Source organism: Trachurus trachurus (genome assembly GCF_905171665.1).
Source record: "Trachurus trachurus genome assembly, chromosome: 11".
Taxonomy (NCBI): Eukaryota; Metazoa; Chordata; class Actinopteri; order Carangiformes; family Carangidae; genus Trachurus; species Trachurus trachurus.
The window spans coordinates 24,308,854-24,332,723 of record NC_139904.1 but is presented as its reverse complement, the minus strand read 5'-3'; the positions used below and the strand labels follow the sequence as shown (position 1 = coordinate 24,332,723).

Here is a 23,870-nt window from a genome sequence, read left to right as displayed (position 1 = left end):
GACATGTCTGAGTTTTTTCGTTTGTTTTAGATAAATGAGGACATTTTAGGTTTCTGTTCTGAGTAATACTTCTCTACAATAGCTTATTTTTACTCATTCTATTTTTATGTTACAGTGGTATTGAGCCTCAGCCTTACAGTGTGCGCAGCAGCAGACAGAGGAGTCCTCTGAACAGGGGTCCGACGGTGACTACGGTTGTCCCACAGTACGATCTGGCCTGAGTACGTGCCCCCCACCACCAGGTTAGGATGAAACCTGGCAAAGCCCACAGACACCACCGGGGACTGAGGAGAGGAGAGAGAAGAATACAGAATAGGAGAGGATGAGAGGGGAAATCTCTGCATCTTATTCTGCTGTGAGGTTATTTCATACATATATTCTATATACATATAGTCTAACATATTTTCATGGAGATCAAGATGGTGAGAAAAGATAAGATGCTTAGATAAAACAGCAGACAGTGAGAAAAAAGCAGAAACAAAGAAATATGTGAAGCGAAAACAGTAATGCTAGACGAAGCATGAGTGAGAACGAGTGATCAAGGCGGCGAGATGGGTGGCAGACACCGGGCAGATAGGCGGAGAAGGAGATGATGAGTCTGGCTATGGTGGGGGTCCGCCGAGGAGAGGGGAAAGGGGTGATGCTGGGGCGGAGACCAGACAAAGAGGGGAATTGTAGTCCTCTTTCCCCCAGCCGTTTCACATTACAGCATCAAAACCCCAGCAGCCACTGGAGCGCTCACTGTAGCCTCCATCATGACAAGCGCCCCCTTGAACTCCCTCCCTCGCCAGTGCCGTGTTTATTGAGTTTTGGTTCCTCTTCACTGCCTGTCCCATGCGGGCTTCTTCTGCGTGCAACAGCTAGCCTCGCCTGACCCAGAGCCACTCAAGCGTCTGCGCTGAGGAGTGATGAGAAAATGTCTCGGCCACATAGTGCTACAGGAGGACAAGTGATGTTATGCACTGACAGAGTTACCCCCCCCCCCCCCCTGCTCCCCGTTCCCCCATCCATCCATTTAGGCAAGCAGCACAATCATGTTGTTAATTATGTTAATTTATGGGCATGACACGGCCCAGAGAGCATCCAACAAGAAGCTCAGAGACACAAATCATCATTTTGCAACATGCGAGTGGGTTGTTGCCTGATACGGTCGTAGATTCTGCTGGAAGAAGAAACCCTGACAGATTTAGTGTTCCTCTGAGACAGTCACTTCATTCATTACCAGAATCCTCCCAAATCAATTAATGTATTAAAAAGGCAATGGTTGTTTATGTGGATATACTGTAACCGAGCATGTGTTAAAATGTTCTATAAACTTTAGGATAACATTACTTATAGTTGTCTTTGAAACAGTGTGTTACGGCCATAACATGTTTTCATAAGTCACGTTGACCTTTGACCTTTGGCCACCAAAGTTGTATCACTTCATCGTTGAATTCACATTTGTGCAGCATTCAAAGAAATGACCTAAGGCTGTTTTATTATATTACAATCATGGGGATCGGATGGATGAAAGACAATATAATCAATATACCTTAATAAAAACTAATTAATTAATGTTTGATTAACTTAATGACCACTCTCCGAGACAACACTGACCTAGAATGCCATTTACTTACATCTATCATGAAACTCAATGGACAATGTAACTTCATAATTTATCCTTTAAGCCTCATTTCAACCTTGAGCCTAATTTTATGCAAATTCAGAAATATTTTTCAATCAAGAGCACGGATATATACCGTATGCCACTAGAAGTAAAAGAACAAATCAATTCATTGGGATTAACACTATAGTGACTGTGCTAAGGTAGCGTCATCATTTCAGCTGTTCCCTCACATGCGTCCTGGCTGACAGCAGATCAATATAAAAATCCTTTGGGCTGTTTTTGAGATGAACCGACTCAATCTGAAAATCTTCAATAGCGTAACATTTCTTTTTCAATTTCTTTCCCTCCTGCTCCATCCCCCCTGTCTCTACATCCCCACCACCACCACCACCACACCATGTGCAGAGCAGCCAACTCAAAACCCAGTTCATTTTGAAAGGAGACTGGAAAACAAACCAGAGGGAAAGAAAACACTGCGTACTCTCTCCCTCTCTCTTTTTTTCTCTCTTTCGGTTTCTTCTGAGGAGTCACGGTTTCCAGACGAACGGCTCGGGAGTCGCTTCAGATGTCAACACTCAAAATAAACTGAACTTCGGTGGTAAAAATAAAGCCGCTCGCTGGCTGGCAGTCAGGCACTCTCAGAGAGGTTTATTTACACAATCAGATAAAAAGAGTCAACGTTTTTGGTCTATTAGCCTGTATTAGCTCACAGGAGTTGATGGTCTGACCTGGAGGAGCTACAGTTGTTTGACTTATCATATGTGACACTGACCTTGCCAGGTTTATTCTACAGACTATGTACAGTAAAGGCAGCTGTGCTTAAATGAAAAGAATATGTGAAGCTCAATCCAGAGTCTGACCTATCAACACAGACTAATCCAAAAAGTATTGAAAGAAGGTTTTGTAACAATAACATCGCTACTCTGAGCACTTCTACTCACATTGAACTTGATGACTTTTACCATCCCTGAATATTGGGATGACCTTTGCCCTCTGTGGTTGTCTGACAGGCTGCTGTCTGAGGCCTGCTTCCCTCAGACTCCATCAGTGGGCTAATAAACCAAAGTCCTGCCCTCGCTGTCATCCCTGTTCACAATAACACACGTCCACACCAGTGCTAAGTAGGTGCACCCCGCCGCCACTGAGGCCATTCATCAGTCCCCACGAAAGCAGGGAAACTCTAAACCTTGACGAGCCTCCGGAGGAGATGGGAGAAGCAGGGAGAGGGAATTATAAACAAACATCTAATAGCTGAGTTTTAACTACTCTGTCTTTACCCACACCCCCCTCCTCGCTGACTTTGTTAAGGCTTATCTATTTGCCTGAAGTGATAGTAACCATAAGACTGCTATAAAAATGTCACTTCTCATTTCAGTTTTAAATATATTTGCCAAATTGGAACAGTATGTCCTATAACATAAACTGTGCGCTACCTAAAATATATTAATAATACTCTTATCTTTAAACTCTCTACAGAAACCTTGAAGTCTTTGATCTTCCCAGTAAAGATTCTACTTTTACTATTAACACACCATAAAAAATGCTAAATAAACACGCAAATCCATGAGCACAAATAGAAAACATCCCTGCTCTCTAGTCTCTCTTGTTTTTCTTCCACCGGTTATCACCCTGAATAAACATCTCTACCCCACATGAGTAATGAAAAAGAGGAGCGAAATCAAGAGACCCCTCTATTTGCTCCATATGTTAGTTTAACTCCTAAGCCCTATCAGTGTCCCCCATCTTAAGAGGAAAAATCCCGACTAAACTCTGAATCCCCTCTTTAAGAAACCGCAGGTTATGCCATCATTCCCCCTGGTGCACTGTCAGGCTTAGTGAAAGACCTACTGAAAATTAGCCCGACTTTGTCCCGTTACTGCACTTTGAGGCGCCTGCCAGCCACAACTTGGACCTAAAATAAAAGCCGTTCTCCCCCTAAACGCTTCTAATCAAACGTCACATTTGCACATGTGTTTTCGGAGTTGCGTTCCTTTTAAATCCACTGTATGTCATTAGGCGTTGAAACGAGATCAATTTGTCCCGTGCTATAAGGACGTTTATGATTTAAACTCAAGGGGAATTGGTTGACGGATTCTCAATTTAGATGTCATGTAGGAAGTTAACGACCGAGTTTAGAGCTGAATTATAGGGAGCCGGGTTGTGTTCTACTTTTCACTCATTCACGAGCTGTTGCCATCGTCAGTCCAAATACTTTTGCATCTATTACAGGCAATTTATTTCAGAGTGTGTAAAATGTGACTGTTCAAAATACTGTGTCTGTTAGTCTGTTATTTTGAATTGGCCAAAAATCTTTCACACTTGTTTCCTGGCAAGAATTGGATGATACCACTGATGCCGCTCTCATGTGTGTACAGTAAACGTGACGCTACTGCTAATAGCCAGCTAGCTTAGCTTGGCATGAAGAGTGAAAACAGATAGACTGAACTATTTCTTGGCATGGAACAGTTCACAGGCAGCCAGAGGAGGTGATTGGTCTCCTTGAGCCTCCAAAATAAGCTGTATTGTCATTTTTACACCTTGGGTTTTGTATGTATTAAAACTGTGGTATAATGTGTTGTATAATGTGAGATTTAGAGATAATGGTAAACAGATCTGATTCTTTGGGCAGAGCCAGGCCTGATCGGTTTTCCACTTCCAGTTAAGTTATTTGGTTGTTGGCTGTAGCCTCATCCTTGGCGTACAGACACATAGTGGTATCAATCTTCTCATCTATAGCCCCCCTGACAGAAAAGCTCCAATGATAGCTTCTTTAATAATAAGCCTATTTCCCCCCCAACACCCCACACCCAAAAAATGCTGGAACTTTTCCTTTAAATCAGATGCAGCCACACTCCTCTCTTCCCCTCCAGCTCCTCTTCATTTCAGATTCATAAGTCTGGACATACCAGCCATACAAGCACCACATCTGTCTAAATAACACCTCGACAACTCTCGTGCCGGCAACGCTCCCGCTACGACTGCATCTCCATATCAGAGCTGACTCAGTACTGAGCCTGACATTTCATTTCCAAACGCTGAGCGGCTCCGCGCATGGTTCTAATCTCACATGCGGCGCAGGTCAGACACCTGCCAAGTCATCTCCTGCCAGCCCAGACGAAGAGGATGTGGGGAGTGACGGCTCCTGGAAGAAAACGCAGCGGCGAGAGTCACTTCGGTGTATTGGGCCTGAGATAAATTGTGGACGTTTTACAGGGAGACAACTCTTGCAGTCAGTACAGTGGGTTTCATTTCTTTCCTCGGGCGAGGTCTACACTCTGTGTGTGTGTGTGTGTTTGTGCGAGGGAGAAACTGACACACACAAAGTATCATCTAGCATATCTCACACAGGCTCACAAGGCTAAGTGCTTCTGGCAGCCCTTATTATATTAATGGGAAGTGTTCTGTAGAGGGTAATACACACATGGTAGGCAGTGATGAAAGATGGCACCCAACGAGGGATTAGGGAGATTGGAAGGAATGACAGAGAGAGAAAGAGAAGTTGTAGAGAGGGGAACACTCCCTCCTTTGTTGCCTCCTCCTCTCTCTCCTTCTCTCCTCGGGCGTCAAACTGTTGCTGAAGTCGGCTCGGGAAGGTAGAGACGGAGCGACGGCGCTATGGTGAGAAGAAAAGAAGAAGGAGGTGGTGGTGGTGGGGGGGTTGGGGGTTGGGGGGCTGATAGGGCACAACAGACAGTATAACGTCCCAAGTAGATCCACGGTCCACCCCCCACTCCACCCCGCACACAACCCACTCCTCTACCCCCACTCACCGCACTCATGTGTTTTCCACTCTGCCTTATCAGGACCAGATGGATCCGTCTGTCTTCTCTTGCATCCCCGCTTCTCAAACCCGCACCCACCCCCCCCCACCCCCACCTCCTCCACCCCTGCAACCACCTTTCTCCTCCCTCTCCCTCTCTCTCTCTCTCTCTCTCTCTCTCTCCCCCTGGCTTTGCTCGTTTATGACACCCCACGGATTTTGTCACTCTGCGGTTTCTGGCGCGGAGAGAGAAATACCAAGCAGAGTCTCCATTTCACCGAGCAAAGAATGAGGGTTTGACGGAGCGAGAGCGTGAGGAGGAGGCTCCGGGAACACAAACAGGCCTTTCTCTCTCTCTCTCTCTCTCTCCCTGCTCCTCTCCCTTTATTTTCCATATCTTGTTTGTTTGCATGGCTCAGAGTTTCACTTTGGCTGCTGATGTATTCATGTTGATCAACTCAACCACCCTCAGTTCAGTTCAATTCTATTCTATTCTGTTCTGTTCTAAAAAAAGAAAAAAAAATAGTAGTGTAATCAAATGTAATTAGAGTAACTGTATGCTCTAATTACATTTGATTACACTACTAATTTTAATATGTTGTCAAATGACCTCCAGTCTGAAGTTAGAAACATTTGCTGATTTAGATCATAAGCTGCAGGATTTAAATGTTAAAGGTATAATATGTAGGAATTGCCCCCATCTAGCGGTGCGGTTGCATATCGGAACGTATTCTTGATGTTGCATTCACGTGAAATCGGGCAGACGTCAGACAGTCAAGGTACGAGAAAGCTTTCATTTGCGGGTGTGATTCGACTTCAGTGAAATACGTATTTATGAAAGCAATATTTGATTTTTGCTAATAAAAAGCCAAATAAGTTACACACTGGGGCTTTAAAACCTAATTTTTTTGTATAGATTTGATGCTCTCAGGGTGTCACCTAACTGCCCAGGAGAAATTGTCTGCTTGTGACACAGCATATTAATAATATTCAAACACCCCCATTTCCTTCATGACGTATGTCAACTGATGCATAATCCACCTTCAGCACAGAGTTCACAATACAATCCAGTTCACTACAAAATCCATCTTTGCCAGTAGATGCCTCATCTATGTCGTGTGCCACTAATCAAACGCAGTCACACAGTCTTAACTCGTCTGCTCAGTGAGCACTTAGAGGATTTCTCTGCTAATCTTTTGAACACAATGCTGCTCCATCCTCCTGTGTAATTTCATGTGGGCTCCAACTCAGACAGAGCCAGTGAATAATGCTGCTGTATTGTTCTTTCTCTCAAACTCTCTTCACCCCGCCACCACTACTCTCCCCCCCCCCCCCCCGGCTGCTCTCCTTCTCTTACTCAACTTTTCGGAAAGTGCCAAAGGCTTACGGAGCGACACGAAACAGAGAGATATTAATAAAAATATGACTGAGTCCAATGGGATATGACAGTAGCGGCGGGGGTTGTTGCAGGGAGGCGTGTGGTTTCAGGGGTTCAGCAGAGGTTTTAAGTCAAACGGGCTCTTTAATGTGGCCTGACTTTGCCCACTTGAGAGGCTGGTGTGAAGTTACAAGATTGGACCAATCTGGGACAGGGCGATGATGGGTTCAACTGCTGGGACGGCCGTGATGAGGGGAGGCACGCTCAACTGGTACCAGAATCCGCAGCACCAGCAGCCCCTCTCCTGAGGTACAAAACCCAACCCACACACTGATGGATCACACACTTCCTTCACCATATTACAGATCAATGGCAACTGAAGTGGGGTCATGAATCTGCCTCAGGTTCTTGAAGCGGCTATAAAGAGTTTCCCTGTACAACGGGAGGACATTTAGATGATGTCTAATTACAGATACAGTTTATTTAATGTCTTAAGTAAGAGAGCAATAACACACTACTGTACATCTCTATGGTGCATTTCACGGCATAAATCTGAATAAAATAATACAACATGACAGTACGTAACTAAAACAAAATGAAAAGAAGAGAGGATTCAATTATAAGAACTGTAACTGTGAACTGTTTTTATAAGAAAAACTGAATCCATACCATAGGTTTGACATCCCTAGTGTGTTTGCAGTATAGAAGATAGAATAAAATTATTGTCTTTTTACAGTTTGCCATTCAGTGAATGATTGAAGTGTAAAATAAGAGCAGAAATGTAACAGAGAACCAGGAGAAGAAGTGAATGCACGGCTATGAGATTTCTGCGCCATCTGTTTGTTTACCCCACATGGGACCAAAAATTTGTCAAATGCTGTCTGTGACGATTGCGTTACAATGCAATATTACAACACCGCTGCACGTTGCCCAAAGTGTTTATGCACGATCAGCAGATTTCATTCGCCCCCCAAATGTCACTAAAACTCCTCCCAAAACCAAACCAGTGACAGCTTTTAAATGATTTACATCCCTCCCTACCAGCACGGCAGAGACATGAACCCCAACTGCACTGCAAAGTAAAAAAAACAAAAAACAAAACACTTAATATTCTTTAAGACATCTAATGCACATCAGCAGGTTACTCTGCTTTTCTTTATCTTTATATTATTTTAAATTCTGAAGGAAAAATGGCATTGCTAAGCTTTATCGAGCTGCACACAGCCAGACAAGAAATATAGAAGCTTGACCTCACCAAAACCCCATCTGTAACATGAAGCCTTCTATAAGCCATAGCCTTATACAATAAAGCCCCCGCTGAACCAGACCTCAACCACAAACCCCAACCCTCCAATACTGGCCCAGCACTGTCATTCTTTTGTATCTGTGCTCTCTCCCAAACACACACGCCACAGGCTTTACACACGTGCACAAAGCACACACACACACATACACACAAACATGTGCATACACACATACAGTACAGTAGTCAGTCATCTACCTATCCATCCACCAGATGAAAGCTGCTTCTGTGGGCAAGTCTGGAAGAAAAAATAAAAAACAAAACAAAAAAAAGTCTGAGAGGCTACAAAACCATCCGCTGGGGCCGGGCCAACCCAACCCATACATACTGTACATATGTGTGTGCGTGAACCGCATGCGCACAGTAAAAACGGCGTGTGTTCCCGTAGCTGAGCATGGGAGGTGGATGGTGGAAAGTAAAAAATATGAGAATCCAGAGGAAGAGAGGGGAAGAGGCACACAGCCCTGTGGTTTGGGGGGGTTAAACGGCAGAACATGCTCGCACATTAAAAGCCATCTGATCCACAGCTAACTAGAGTCGCAACTGCAGCAGGCCCCTGCGCACGCGCACACACACACACACACACACACACACACACACACACACACACACACACACACACACACACACACACACACACACACACACACACACACACACACACGCACACACACACACACACACACAGAAAGAGAGTCACAAAGTAACGCAATCCACTCGTTCTTCTCCTTCCATCCAAATCCAATCTGTCCAATGTCTTCTCCGGTTTCACATGTAGTTATTTCATCTGTATTTTATCCTCCACTGTTTATCCCTGTTCATTTGCTGCCCACTCTGTCTTTCTTTTTTTTATGTTTCTGTTTTCCTGTCATTGACTTTCATTTCTCCCCTCATGAAAAGACCATGGCACGGCCCCAGGCCACATTGACTCTGACTAACATTGGGGGAGGATGTGGGGCGGGTGTGGGTGGGTGGGGGGTGGTAGGACTTTTCTTTTCTTTTCTGTTTTCCTTCAGTCTTTCTTCTCCCTTTTCTCCATCTGATATCACTTCATCTAATGCACATCCTTCCAGTAAACACTCACTTAAAACAAATCGACTGTGTTTGCAGAAGTGGTTTGTACGTGTCAGAAAATCAAAACAAACTACGATGACGATGCTTCATTCTGGTACAAATTGAACTTTCCCGACGTTTCGGTGCGACCGCGCGCCATTATGTTCTTGTCATTGCATTCCCACTTAAACTCGAATACACTTCACCTCTGTTGTGCGCGTTTGTGGCTCTGATTGCCCCCCTTTTGATGCACTAAGCATTTTATCAGCTGCTTACACAAATATTCTTGTTCCCCAAAACGTCTCGTGTTTAACACTGACAATTCACAGATCAGCATGTCCCGCAACCGCACTGTTAATAAAGTCTGATGCACTGAACGCACTCTGTCAAAGACCCACATGGAAAAACTACTGAATCCTGCAGCTACAAGATGCATAACTGTAATCCCTACCTAAGACCACATGGATTTCAGCAGCAGCAAAAATTATGGTGCAGCGAAAGAATGGAGCACTTTAAAAATCCATTATGGAGCTGGACATATGTGGCAAGCTTCTTATTGAAATTTTTGCGAGCGGCGTGCGGTCTGAAGGAATATGTGCATTTGAGAAAAAAAGAGAGAAGAAGAGAGAATTTCCTCTGGCTAGAAGAAGCTTTAATGCAAGAATATATGGCTGCATTTCTTTTTCTAAGACAGCGAGGTGATTGTTTGTGACTCCTACAGGTGTATTCCTGTCTTAACAGCGATTTGTAGGATGTAGACCTGTCAATTATTGGGGAACAGCACTGCCGGGATTAAATGCTGCTCCATGTGGGTGGGCTAACACACATGTGGCAGCCTCGGATTAGGAAGTGGTTGGCCACATCATTTTACTACCAAGACGTCTCTATATGGCCTCGCCTGTCTCCTGGGAACCGTGAAGCCCTCACACCCAATCCTTCCATCCCTTCTCACGTCCTTCCCTCCCTCCTCTTGCCGTTTTCTCAGTGTCATTTACCATTAGCATCACACTCGTCAGTGAGTTCCTTTCCCACCAGTGCCTTGGTTTCTTCCACTGAAGCTGGCCTCCCGTGGCAGTGTTCAGCTATAATCCAATCTACTGGGTCAAACGAGTGCATGTGGGGCCGCCTTTCATTTCCCTTGTGCTTCACGCATTATTTTTTACTCACAAGGATGCTGCCCTTACAGTGCAGAAAGAAGAGAGATTACCGGATGTACTGATGTATACATATCTGGGTTGCCAGATATGGTATAAAATGGAGCTTTCATTCTATTTTTTACCATTTAGCTCTGTGTACTTGCAATCCATCCGGGAAAGAAACAAATGGCAAACCTAATTATTTCCTTCCTATGGTATATGTGGATGTATATGAGTGGTTTGATAAGTTCAAGTACCTGACAGTGAAAGATGTACTCAGGTGTGGACTTCTTAAACTTCATGTTCCAGACCAGAGCTACACCATCCGGTTCATGAGGAGCATCTTCATTATTATTATAGGAGGCAACCAGCAACTCAGGGTACTGAGGGAGAGAAAGAACAGAGACAGAGGGATGTTTATTAAAAAAAGAGACACCTTAAATCAACCATATAAACAAAAGAAGAGAAGCAGAAAAATGAAATTTGTTTAAACTGATGCTGGTATCTCTTGGGAAATTATTCTTAAAATGCAGGAGAGTGTTACAGCTTTGGATTTAGAATAACATATGAGGTGGTGTGTCTCACCTGAGGAGACCAGTCGAGACAGGTGATAACACGATGTTTGGACCAGTGTTCGTCATAGAAGAGTCTGCTGAAAGACAGACTGGAGCCACTACCCAAGTCTCTGCAGGCACACAGTGACAGAGGTAAGGGTTAAAGGTTACCTCAGGATCAGACCTGAGGACAGGAGTTAAAAAGTAAAAAAAAAAAAAAAAAAAAAGGTACCTCCAAGAAAAAAAATGGCTTCAGTCTGTAGAGGTGAATGACTGAACGAAAATAGAAATTCAATTTAAAGGTTTAGGGTGAGGCAACAATAGACTTCAACTATTGCTGCCTTGTGGTTCTGAAATAGGTTTCTTAAATTTGGAAAAGTAACTCTAGTCGGGGTCACCGGGCTTAATGTAAGACACTATCAAGTTGCATTATGGGAATCACAATATCCAAGTTTTTTTAAGCTTATTAACGAAAACTCATGGACATAGTTTTTTTCATCTGTATCTTTTGACTATTTCAAATTCATAAGGGTCGATTATTGAATCAGTGAAGTGCCCCTTTAAAATGCCTTATTTATTTTTTTTGGACAAACATGAGAACAAACAGTCCTACATGCTGAATCAGTGCTGGAGTAGTTGGTCAGAGCTCTGATTGGCTGCTCACACTGGTGAGTCAGTAATTTCAGACAGTGGGGAAAATGTTCCTTCTCAAACTGGATTTAGATCGTTATCATTAAATGACTGAAACATATAGATATGTTTGCTTAAATAGTGAAGAGGACCATGTCCCTGGTAGCACAGTAGTACCATCATAGTTATTGTTTATGTCTGAGTCCTGCTTGTTGCCTCAGTAATGGAAAGATTAGCCAGTAGGCCAGGACAGAAAACTGTTAACTCAAGTGTTATACAGAGTAAAAATACTCATGACACCTACTTTGTGTGCCACACTGTGAGAATTAGTGATGGTAGTGAAATGAGGGTTATGTTGCTACATATTCAGAGAAACCACAGCGATGGAAAAAGAATGGGACTGAAGTTAAGCACAGGGCCATGGCCTGTTTTAGACATAATCTCTATTTGACCACAGGCTTGATGCTCCTCTGTGGCTGCAGCGGTCAGAGTTGAAGTGAGTCAGTGAAAACAGCATTCATCTATCAGAGCAGCGCTCTATCCCAAAACAGCTTTGCACTTATGACTCTCACAACTTCAATCACCACTTCTATAACCTCTGCTCAGAGCCAGCCCTTCAAATGCCAAGACAATGCTCTTTAGGTTGTGATGGTTTTCAGTTCACAGGAGTTTTTCACCCTCTGAGAGAGTGACATCAGCAGGAAGACATATATTCTGAAGAACAAAGGATCCTCCCGGGCCCCTGGAGTGAAACAGTGGGCATGAGTCAGGCTTAGCACATTTCTTAGTTCCAGGCATGGAAGTAAACACTCACATGTGCTCGCACATCCAAACACATCCTCTCTCCTCCTCCTTCCTCCCTCCTCCTCCCTGCTCACCCCTCTTTGTCCTCCAGGTCCCGTCCGCTGTAGTCGAAGAAGATGTCGCTGTCCTCAGCCAGAGCTCTCTCCATCACTCGGATGCTGCAGTCAAAGAAACTCTGAAACTCAGAGGAGTGAAGGATCTGCTGCCTCTCCTCTTCCGTCAGCTCCCTCAACACAGGAAAGGAGCCTGTTGGAGGGAACGTACACGTGAACACACAAGCACAAATATGCACAACCTAATGCCCAGTGCAACAACTTTTATTTACGGGCTCAGCTAAATAATGAAATATTCGATTATTGCTTCTTTTTTCCAAAAGTCCCAACCCTAACCAAAATGAGACAGAGAAAGAAAATAAAATCCTTACAATTTGTTGCTACATTGACATTTGGTAATTTGTTGGATTAATTGACCAAAAAGTGGTCTAAAGATTTCAGATGATCAGCTAATTTATCAGTTTTGGCTCAATTTAGGTAATTTAAGTTTCAATACCACAGTACATTTTGAATATTTAAAACATGCAGCAGATTTACTATAGACCATACAGCAAAATGTCATTAGTTAAAAATATTAGAGTTTGACATCTTTAAAAAAAAAAAAAAAAAAAAGTTCTCTTTCCTGATTCCTAAAATTCCAATGTGACACAACACAAAACATCCATTATTTTTAGGCATTTATAGAAAAATGTATGACCTTATTTAAAATCTAATAAAAGAGATGTGACTTTGGACTTGGACAAATATTCTCTTGAGACCCACCGCCTTACTGTCATCATGTCTACTACTTCAACAGAGAGCAACGAGTACTGTACATGATGTCAGATTAACATTCATTTCATCTCTATCAAAACCAGAATCACATCCAGGACATAATAAACTACAAACAGTTCCTAATGCATCTTTTCTAATAAAAGCCTACAGTAGGAACTTCATAAACAAGAGAAAAACAAAGCCCTCTGAGCGACCCGCCTCCCTTTGAACGTAATGGCTGCACAGCACGGCGTCCGGGTTTTGAAGTCACTGTCACCGAGCACACACGCGATTTTACACACACACAAACATGCACAGACACACATATATCGACCTTTACCCTGCCTCTTGACTTTGATCCACCCCCCATCCCTTTGTATTTCTTACGAGTTGTCAGAAAAGACCCAGTGAATCGAGTGGCAGAGATCAAAGGCCAGACCTTCTAATAGGCCAGGATGGAGTGGAGACGTATGACTGTGTGTTTATGAGTGTGTGTGTGTGTGTGTGTGTGTGTGTGTGTGTGTGTGTGTGTGTGTGTGTGTGTGTGTGTGTGTGTGTGTGTGTGTGTGTGTGTGTGTGTGTGTGTGTGTGTGTGTACATGTCTCTATGTGTGTGTGTTTGGCTCAGACTACAGTGCAGTCACTGATGTGTTTCTGTGGTTGAATATGAATATGTATCATCTGTAGTGTATATCCATCATGTTGTTTTTTACTTCACTCAAAACCTGTTTGTCGTTTTCTGATTATTTACTATGTGAAACCTCCTCACACACACACATGTGCACGAACAACCCCCCCCCCCCCCCCCCCCCACGCACACACAACCACTTCCTTCTCTTTTGCACTCTCTACTTTGAAGTGTGGTCGAGGGGTCAAGTGACAGGTTTTTAATCAGTGCTGACCCTCACATGCCACGGCGCTGATAATGCTGGACCCGCCTTAACCCCCAGTGTAACCTACCCTCACCCTCCCATCTGATAAACCCACTGACTGGCAGCGGGTGTCACACATGAGTCGCCGTGTTTCGTGACAGCAAAGTGTGAGAAGTGGAGGGAATGAGAGGAGTCAGGGATGAGGAATGAGGATGCCTCTGGTGACCCAGGCTTGAACTGCCTCATACGTCAAGTTAATTTATGTGCAGGAAACATCCATGAAGTTAAATGTACATTGTGTAAGAATTACTCCCATCTAGCGTTGCGGTTGTATATCGCAAGCAACTCAATCTTATTTTTCATGCTGCTGCATTCACGTGAAATTGGGCAGACGGCAGACGGATGACAGCCGCTGCACGTAACGGCATAAACAAGCCTCTATGTAAACAAGTGGTCCGTCAGCACGAGGCAAAACAATACACGTGACAATATGTTGTCATGGTGATGTTGTATTGTTTACCTGACCCACGTTTTACCGGCTTTCTCTGGACTTCTGTGACTAAATGAATCTGGTTTGTTACCGACGGCCGTCTGCCCGACTGCAGGTGAATGCAGCATCAGTGTAACGCTCCATTCCTCCTCACTGCGTTACCGCGGTGACTTTTCACAGACGCCACCTCGACCTGAGCCAACAGCTCCGGTGTCTCTGCTGAATTTCCGTGGTTTCCTACCGTCACGCTGCCACTGAACGTAAAAACATGGCGACATGACATGGCAGCCAGCACCGAGCTTACCCGCTCCATGTAGATATGAATGATATGAACGGCAAATTCAGAGCTGAAAGGAACACTTCAGTTTGTTGATGGGGGGGATTACTGATTCATGAAAAACATATTTTTGAACAAAATAATCGATTTTCGTGAATAGATAACAGGAGAAGTTACACAACTTGGACATAACTTACGAGGTGATTGACAGGAGTCAGCCATTAGAGTTTTTACATTTCCAATAGTCATTAGATTTACCGTCTTTGTTTTCCCTGTTGTCGTCTTCATCCTGCTGCTCCGATTCGGGGCCCGGCTTCGCCTCCATCATCTCCTCATCTTCCTCCTCCTCCTCTACTGAGAGAGTAAAAAAAAAAAACAAAGAGAGAAAGCACTCATGTTAATCAACAGCTGTTCCAATTTTCCTCCACCTCCTGCTGTGTGCCGCCTTCCCCCCCTGCTTACCAAAGTAATCATTCCCAGACATGAACTGGTACACCTGACTAACAAACATTTGGTCCAAATGGGTTTCATTTACAAACACACACACACACACACGCACACACACCAAAAAAAAAAAAAAAAAAAGTGAAGCCCAACCACTGCAGAATTTCCATTACTGTTGCTTATGTACATAAAGTATACATCGTCTTGGGAAAAGAAAATTTGCAGGAAACAAACCCGTGCCCATTTCCGCGTTGCAGCTGAAGCATGAGTTCACATGGTCCCCATGTGTGCAGAGACTCACTCATCATGCACGCACATGGGACGCACACACAGACACACACATACACACAGTCAGCGGGAAAAGTCAGAGTTGTGTGCGCTCTCCTCTTTCTTTCACCTTTGACCCCATCCAAAGAGAACCAGCTATGTGTGTGTGTGTGTGTGTGTGTGTGTGTGTTCAGAAGGGGATTCCCTCTGCATTCCCCCCAATCAGGCTCTGCAATTACACGCCACTCGCCAGGATTCATTGTAAGTGTGTGTGGTATGTGTGTTTGGGGTTCAAGTATGAAGGGTTACTGTCAACATAGGCACCTGCTTGTCAGCTACTGCCTCACTGACCCCCCCACCCCCCCGACACACACACCCCTTGGGGTATGTATTACTAACCCTCGCCAACCTCTCCTCCTCTTTTCTGCTGCTCCCTCCCTTCCTGAAACAGATGCTTAGAGTCGGGGGGGGGGGGGGGGCTTTTTGAAGACCTCTTAACACCCTGACACCGCGGCCAGACACCTGTGGTCCAGGCCAACACACACTATGCACACAAATACAATCTGTCTTTCTCTCCCCCCTCACCCGCGGTGCCAGGGGTGGCGAGGGGTTAACTGGCGCAGGGTCAAGCTGACAACAGTCGCTCAGTCCGGTGGGAGGAAGTGACTACATCACACCCTCAGACGTGTCATGCCTCTCTCTCTCATACACACACACACACACACACATACACACACACACACACAGTCACACAAGCACACACGTCGGGGTGTGTTTAACTCAGCTGGAGTATGGCCCGGGGCGCCGTGGAAACCACTCGCTCAAGGGCCTCTCTTGCACTGGATGAACTGTCCATTTATCTCTTGCCTAAGCTTTTGATGAACTCACTGGTGCTCTTTAAAAGCAACCAATATGATTCTAATTGGTGAAACACTCTAGTGATTTTACTATTATTATTAGGGTCCGGGCAGCTAAGCTGCCAGGACACTATTGTATTCCTAGGAATTCTTCTTCTTCTTTCTTCTAATTCTTCCGAGGAAGTCATACTCCCCATGGGCGAAAACTCACCAAACTTTACAGAAGCGTCCGACCCCATGCCAGATTTACTCAACTCCGGGGGGCCACAATAAGCGTTTAAATTTAAAAACATTAAAAATTCCTACTAAAGCAATAGTACATACTACAGTTTTGCAACTTTCACCAAAATGTCGCCCCAATACTGCTGAAACTTTTGTCCACTTAAACTCATTACAAATTATGAAGTCCATCACTCTGTTTTTTTCAATAACTGTAAAACTTATTAAATCTCTTTTGCTCAATTGTCACCAAACTTGCTAGAGAGCATCTTCAGACTGTCCTCCACAAAACTTGTTTCTCAGATTTTTGATTTATCAAAGATTGAGCCTACAGTGCATGAAAACGTTTGACTGTAAACAGTACTGTAAACGTATACCATCCAATTCTTGCTAAATACATTTTCAATCTTCCTGAGGAAATTGAGAATATTTTGGAGCTGTGGTTGATGAAGTTTGGCAAATATCTGAATTTTATCTCAAAAACTGAATTTTCTAGACCATTTTCAATTCTGCTCTCATGGGAACAACTGCAGTCAATGTAAGAGTGGCATTTTTTAAGGTATAATATGTAGTAGGAATTACCCCCATCTAGCGGTGCGGTTGCATATCGGAACGTATTCTCGATGTTGCATTCACGTGAAATTGGGCAGACGTCAGACAGACAACAGACGCTGCATGTAACAGGACAAACAAGCCTCTATGTAAACAAGTGGTCCGTCAGCACGAGGCAAAACAATACAGGCGTGACAATGTTGTCATGGTGATGTCGTATTGTTTACCTGACCCACGTTTTACCGTCTTTCTCTCGTCAAGTAAAATGACATCCGGTTGGTTTGCCAACAGTGAAATACCTATTTATGAAAGCAATATTTGATTTTCGCTAATAAAAAGCCAAATAAGTTACATACTGGGGCTTTGAAAGCAACCAATATGATTCTAATTGGTGAAACACTCCAGTGATTTTACTATTATTATTATTACTACAATAACTTCTGCCATTATTTTACCATATTGTTTCAGCCTCCCCAGTACCTCGTTCTCTCGCTCTGTCTCCGTGTTCCCTTTTGCTTTTTCACTTCCAAGTCAAGTTTTGATATATGACTTTAATTTTCATAGTGTGTACATAATAAATGACTAAGCTGAATCAAACACATGGCGGCGAGGCTCGGTCCAAGTTGGTGGTTAACAGCCAACTGTAGTGATCCAAACACCAGTGACCCACCAGTGTGGAGGAGAGAGACCAGAGAGGACCAGACAGGCAGACTGCCAGACTAGCTGCATGTCTGAGCTGCCAAAACAGACAAGCTGCAAACACACACGCACACTCACACACACACAGGGACAGCCTTCTTTCAAACACTTTTGTGTCCCTCTTTATGCTTGTTTGCAAAGCTACGTTTCTCTCAGGTGATGTTTTCCTTTGTCATCTCTCCATGACTCCCCCCCCCCCCCCCCCCCTTCCCCCTCTCCACAAACTGTGGTCACGAAATCTTCAGATGCAGAACAAGCAAGTGGAAAGTGGAGAGTGTGGAAAGTGGAGCTTACCAACGTTGTGTAGATACAATACACACAACTGCTATTCTGTTCGGCTCCATCCTATTTTCTTGACCTCATGTGACCAGTCCGGTGGTTGGAATGTGTGGTGACGGGGATGGGAGGAGCGTGAGTAGAGGAGAGAGACCACATTGAGGAGCGGTCAAACTGTCAACCCCCGGGACCACAGGACTATGGAGCAAGGCAGCATGATTCATGGCCTATGGGTTACCTCACTAAAGGGGAGACGGTCCAATTCCCGTACGGAGATACTGCTGATGTCGTTGCCAGTGGCCATGCATCAAGTTGTTCTGTCATGGTCACGCACCAAAAATATCCCAGCAATTTCCTTTGAATGGAAATTTTCAGATACATTTCTGCGTGGGCTCGAAGTTAAAGCGCAGGCTACACTGTGGTAAATGATACTGGGAGATAGGGCTCATGGGTTAGAAGAGATAATACAGAACTTTATGTAAAATGTACATGCAAACACACACGGAGACGCTACAGGGTGTCCCCGTTGAGTTGCAAAAGAAAGCAGGGGAAGGGGAATTCAAAAGAGACAATCTTCCACAGTTTGAGTGTGCCTGACTGCTACCCTGCAAGTATCTGCACACTTTCTTGTTTCCACCTCATTCCAGTCACGGGATGCTTTCTCTTTCCACCTGCTGCTTAATACCGCTCCTCGCTGCAGGACAACAGGTTAACCGGTATCCTCCCCCTCTCCACAGACAGGGGGTCCACCTTGATGAAACTCCGCTTGGGGGCTCCCGTTTTGGCCGGCTACACACCCGGGGTAATGATATCCTCGGTAGCCGAGGGCCACCGCTTCTGGCTGCCTCAATCTTCCCCTGGCTGCTTCCCCATGCTGACCAGGCCCAGTCAATTCAGCACAGCCTGGCAGGTATGTGCACACACACAGATTCATGGTGTGGAGATACAAACATGAGTGCACAGGCGCACACACCAAAATGTGTAAAGGTGTTTGTAAAATGCATATGGACACACATGAAAACACACAGAGACAGACACATACACACAAATGTGTAAAAGTCTGTGCAAATCCATATGCACATCTACACACACATACAAGTGGAGGCATATACACATACAGTACTGTATATGTGGCTTTATAGTATTATGTCGCTAAGTGGCTGATACTGTACCAACCATACTAAATATTCAAAAATGTATTTTGTTTCTGGCCATTTTCCAAGAGGAACAAAGACCATTAATTTGAGAAACATTGTGCTAATTAAACTGTAATCAGAGTTTCACATTAAAGAACCAAGTGCAACAAAAGACATACAAGCCTAATCAGAGACAGCCCTGCCTTTATTTCTCAAAATTTTATATATCTGACTTTATTTTTGATGCTCTCTCCTCTTGGGCCGTGGATGGTACCAGAGAGATTTTCTTCACAGGTGATTTTTTCGACTCACACACTTTAATTCATACAGTACAGTCACCTCTTCAACATCTTTGCACTCATGTAGCCACATCTCTCACACTCCCACCTCCATGTTTGACAGTCAGCACTGACCAGTCACTGTGATGATCCTGACCAGATCCACACCAAACATGCTGGACCCCATCCGATCCAAACTAATTTATTTTGTTTACACCTGACCAAACAATGAGCTGCCAGTATTCACCAGGACTCTTTTCGTGGCCTTTGGTAAAGTTTAATCTCACAGTTTCATCGTGAGTAATGATTTTCCTCCTGGACGTCGTCCACTGAGCAGTCGACTTCACAGTCTGATCAGTCGCTGAAACACCGATTCCCTCAGATTCACTGATTCGCCTGCTTCTCTTGTGCTTCAAGATCATTGTGTCTTTACTCGTTCAGGCAGTTTCTTACTAAGTAAAGTCACGTTGCGTTGACACAACCCTGACCAATACTGATGAAGCTGTGGTGTTCAAAGGAGCGATGGTGTCAGATCAGCTTTTGTTGGAATTTGTGTAGTGAAGACATTACTTCATAATTTTTTATTAAGTTTTTTTTTAAAATCTTGTTTATACATCCAAAATTAATTTTATTAACAGAAACTACTAAGAAAACCAACAAATATTTACATAATTGAGGTTGTCACCTGTGAGCCTGTAAAACATTTAATTTAAAGAGACCCCGAGGAGTTTGCTTTTGGTTATAAAAGAGTCTTATATTAATGTGGATGGATGCACTTGTTAATGGGTCCATTTTCCATAAATATATAGTTTTGTCTTTATAGTTATTTTGATATGATTATTTAGTGGTCGGCTCACCCAGCGTTTCCTACTTTCAGTTTCCTGGACACTGCCTGGCGGGTCGTGGGAATAACGCCGCCAAATTGCCGTTTATGGTCGGAACTACGACGGGATCTGATCGTCTTCGAACCTCCGACTTTCATTCTTGATTAATGAAAACATTCAAATGTTTTCGTTTTCGTCCGTCTTGCGCCGGTCCAAGAATTTCACAGTGCGAGCGGAGGCTCATGGGAAATGTAGTGTGAAAACACTTCGCTTTCCCAAACTCCTCGTTGTCCCTTTAAGAACAGTTGTTGACTCTCTGTCATTCCACTAGTTAATTAAGTAATATAAATAATTCCTGACAGTTTATTATATTACACATAAAACTCTGTCATGAAAAGTATACGTTTAAAACATCTTTTTTTTGCATTGCTTTATGTAACTCAGCAACGTTTGCTTGTAGCTTCAGTAAAAATAAGTAACACTACTGTATATGCGCTTATATTTTGACAGGATATTCTTATTCATTCCCACCTTTATCTGCACCTACACCGAGCTCCTTCAAATACAGAGATGAGTCATAAATAAGAACAAGTAAGCCAGTAATTACACTGCGACTGTCTACTGTATTGTGGCTAATTAACAGTTTTATTATCATGTTTTCTGTGCATGAGGCTCTGGTTCACCACTATAAGCATCATTATTGTTTTTATGGACTTATATAGGAGAGTGAAATAGTTCAAGTGAGAGTAATGGGCTGATGTGTTTGTGGAATAAAGAAAACATAGTCTTAATGAAGGCTGATACACCGCTGAGACTTTCATTAGTTTAAACATCTTGCATTATTTCACAGTAGGCGGCAACTATCGAGCCTGTGGAGGGAAGAGCTTTAAAGATACAGACGACATATAAGGGATGCACGCTGTCTTCTGCTTTCCTTCGGCTGGCACATGAAGCACAATGGCGTGGTGTGTCACAGCGAAATGAGCGTGTGTGTGCTGTTTGGTAAGGATCAAAGCCCGAGCTAACCTTTTATTCTCAACCCAATTCACAATGAGTGCTAGTGTGCTGAAATGTGTTAGCGCAAGCTCGGAGCGATTGGCGTAGTTATCAAAGAGCTGCATGTGTGTGTGTGTGTGTGTGTGTGTAGACGGGAAGATGGGACCAGGCCCCACGTTTGTCATCGACTACATTACAGGGGCAGAGCTGCAGACTTATCACAGCAGCATGGAGGTGACTACTAAACTGAGTCACACACAATCAAAGATGACAGTACTCATAATTTTTATACATCTCTATTATATTAATCACAAAGAGAGACACTGATATGAGAGGAGAGGCGGCGGGAACAGGGATGGTGATACAAAAGGAGAAATCCAGCAGGATATTGGGGGATCCCACGCACTGGGAATAACCCTACAATATCATATATGGGCGCACACACGCGCGCGCGCACACACACACACACAGAGAGTTCGCAGGGGTTCTGGGAGGTTGCCTGTCGAGCAGACCACAACACAAGCACTATGCAGAGGAGTAGGAGGAGGTCGACAAGACTTGAAAGGCTTCTCTAATGTGGCCCTGGCACGAACACACACACAATTACACACACACTCACGCACATATGCATTAACTTCTCTGAGATTAAGACACAACAACCACTACATTCACTTAACCTCTGCATATATCACATACGACCTGAGGCATCTGGGGAATTTTTCTCATTTTTATTGGTCCCACCTCCAGTAATCTAACCCTCGCTCGCATATTATTGCCAAAACAAAACAAGATATACAGAGTATAACCGCCATGATTTAAGATGACTGAAATACGATGATGAGACAGGTGACAAATAAAAGTAGCAAAATGACACTGGAAATCACAACACCCGCCATCACATTCATTGCGGATTAGAGATTAGAGAGTTTTCAAAACTCGAAAAGATTCGACACCTAAAGAGAGGTTCTGTATCTACATTTAATGAAATCTGAGAGTGTGTAAGTTTACTGTACATCTACTTTGTTGCCTATGGCTTTGAACTTCATCATGTAACTGCTCTGGTACATGTGCTTTGATGTATATACTATGTGAGACCCCCCTGAACCCCCAACCCTCCTTTTATTTATCTATGTATTTATTTTCATTATTATTATTTTTATTTTCTTTCTTGTTTGTATGTATGTGCTGTTGTCATTCTTGTAAACGGATAAAGGGTTCCCTCATTGTCCGATCTTGTATCTTCTATTAATGTATGTGTAAAAAAAAAAGTAGCAAAATGATTAATAATCCTGAACTAGATCAAATGTGATGTCATTTTTAACCCAAAACCTACTCATTGGTTGATTATATAAAAATCTAAAAACACTTTCATGTTTAAATAAAGCAAATATTTGGGAATACTGAGCCTTAACTCCTCACAATGTGTACAGGTTGTTTAAAGCAGCGATATCCCCTAACCCTCGCCACCTGTACACCCAGAAATTAAAATAAACACTGCTCCGTCATGCTCTTTGCAAGCCCCGTGCCCGCTCACAAGTCACCTGGTGAACTGTCTGTGCAATCTCATGCAGATCACTGCGTTTTATTAATACTCTTCTGGACTTGCACAGAACTCTCCTTTTTGAAACACAGAGAAACCCTGCCAACATTTTTTTTTTTTTTTGGGGGGGGGACCTCTGTTAGTCTGGACAGCAAATTGTTGGGTTATAGCCAGATGTGCACTGAAGTCAAACAGATCTTTTTTTCTGAGAGGTGAGAGGGCGGCCCAACCTGCTCAAGAACCTCACTGATGTGTCGTTTGGTCAGGACAAACGGGATGGATTGCAGGGAAAGAGTGCAACAATATGGCAATGAATTCAATCTCAGAGTGCTCGCGAGTTCTCGCAGGGTCAGACACATGCTGAGTAACTGTATAATAACATTTTCCCCCCAAAAGAAAAATGTACAAAAAGGATTTTATTTTGGTAAAGAGAGAAAAGTGAAAACGCATTTGAAAAAAAAGCATCCACTGATAATCCTCTAAACCCGTCTACTCCAGTTTGTTAATTTTATTCATGCTTTCCATTTGTTTTAATAGAAAATAATGTTTAAAAATCATCATGGTTCATCAAGTCATGATTGCCACAGTAGGAGTAAAAGTATTTGCCACATACACACACATTAGCAGCAGGACCTGATGTAAAACTGGTGAGGCTAAAAACCGCAGGATGATTTAGATTAATTCATCTCTTCGACACACTTCCCCACACTGATCAAACTTTGTGTTTGTGTGAAAGTCTGTGTACACCCGAGTCCACACCTTACGCAGACACGCATGCTCACACATAATCAGCTGTCATTAATGCAGCCAACTCAGGCCTTTGGGGGTCTGTGGCCAACCCTGGTGTATGCTGTGGGAGTAGTGAGAGTAGATTCTCTACCCCATCTCTCTCTCTCTCTCTATCTCTCTGTCTCCCTCAGTCTCTCTCTTTCTCACCAGCCCCTCTCTCTTTCTAGCAGTGCCACCCAGGCTTGGCCCTGAACCAGACCCACATCTTTAAACTGAGCCATCATACCACGCCACGCCATGCTCTCAGCCTGGCCGCAAGGCCCTGATTAAAACCCATGACTTCAAACTTTCCAAACTGTCAAAAACCCAGTCAGAGAGAGAG

The 23,870-nt window shown here is 43.7% G+C and overlaps 1 protein-coding gene across 1 annotated transcript in view; it reads right to left on the bottom strand.

Annotated features, from left to right (window-relative positions):
- dync1i1a (dynein cytoplasmic 1 intermediate chain 1a) overlaps positions 1-23,870 on the bottom strand; it is a gene marked incomplete at both ends in the record, with an annotated part of 56,149 nt that overhangs the window by 15,988 nt on the left and 16,291 nt on the right. The window contains 5 exons of the mRNA XM_083982800.1: positions 138-284; positions 10,497-10,622; positions 10,825-10,924; positions 12,302-12,473; positions 14,930-15,025. Coding sequence (XP_083838926.1) covers positions 138-284; positions 10,497-10,622; positions 10,825-10,924; positions 12,302-12,473; positions 14,930-15,025 — 641 coding nt within the window. The remainder of the gene's footprint in view (positions 1-137; positions 285-10,496; positions 10,623-10,824; positions 10,925-12,301; positions 12,474-14,929; positions 15,026-23,870) is intronic.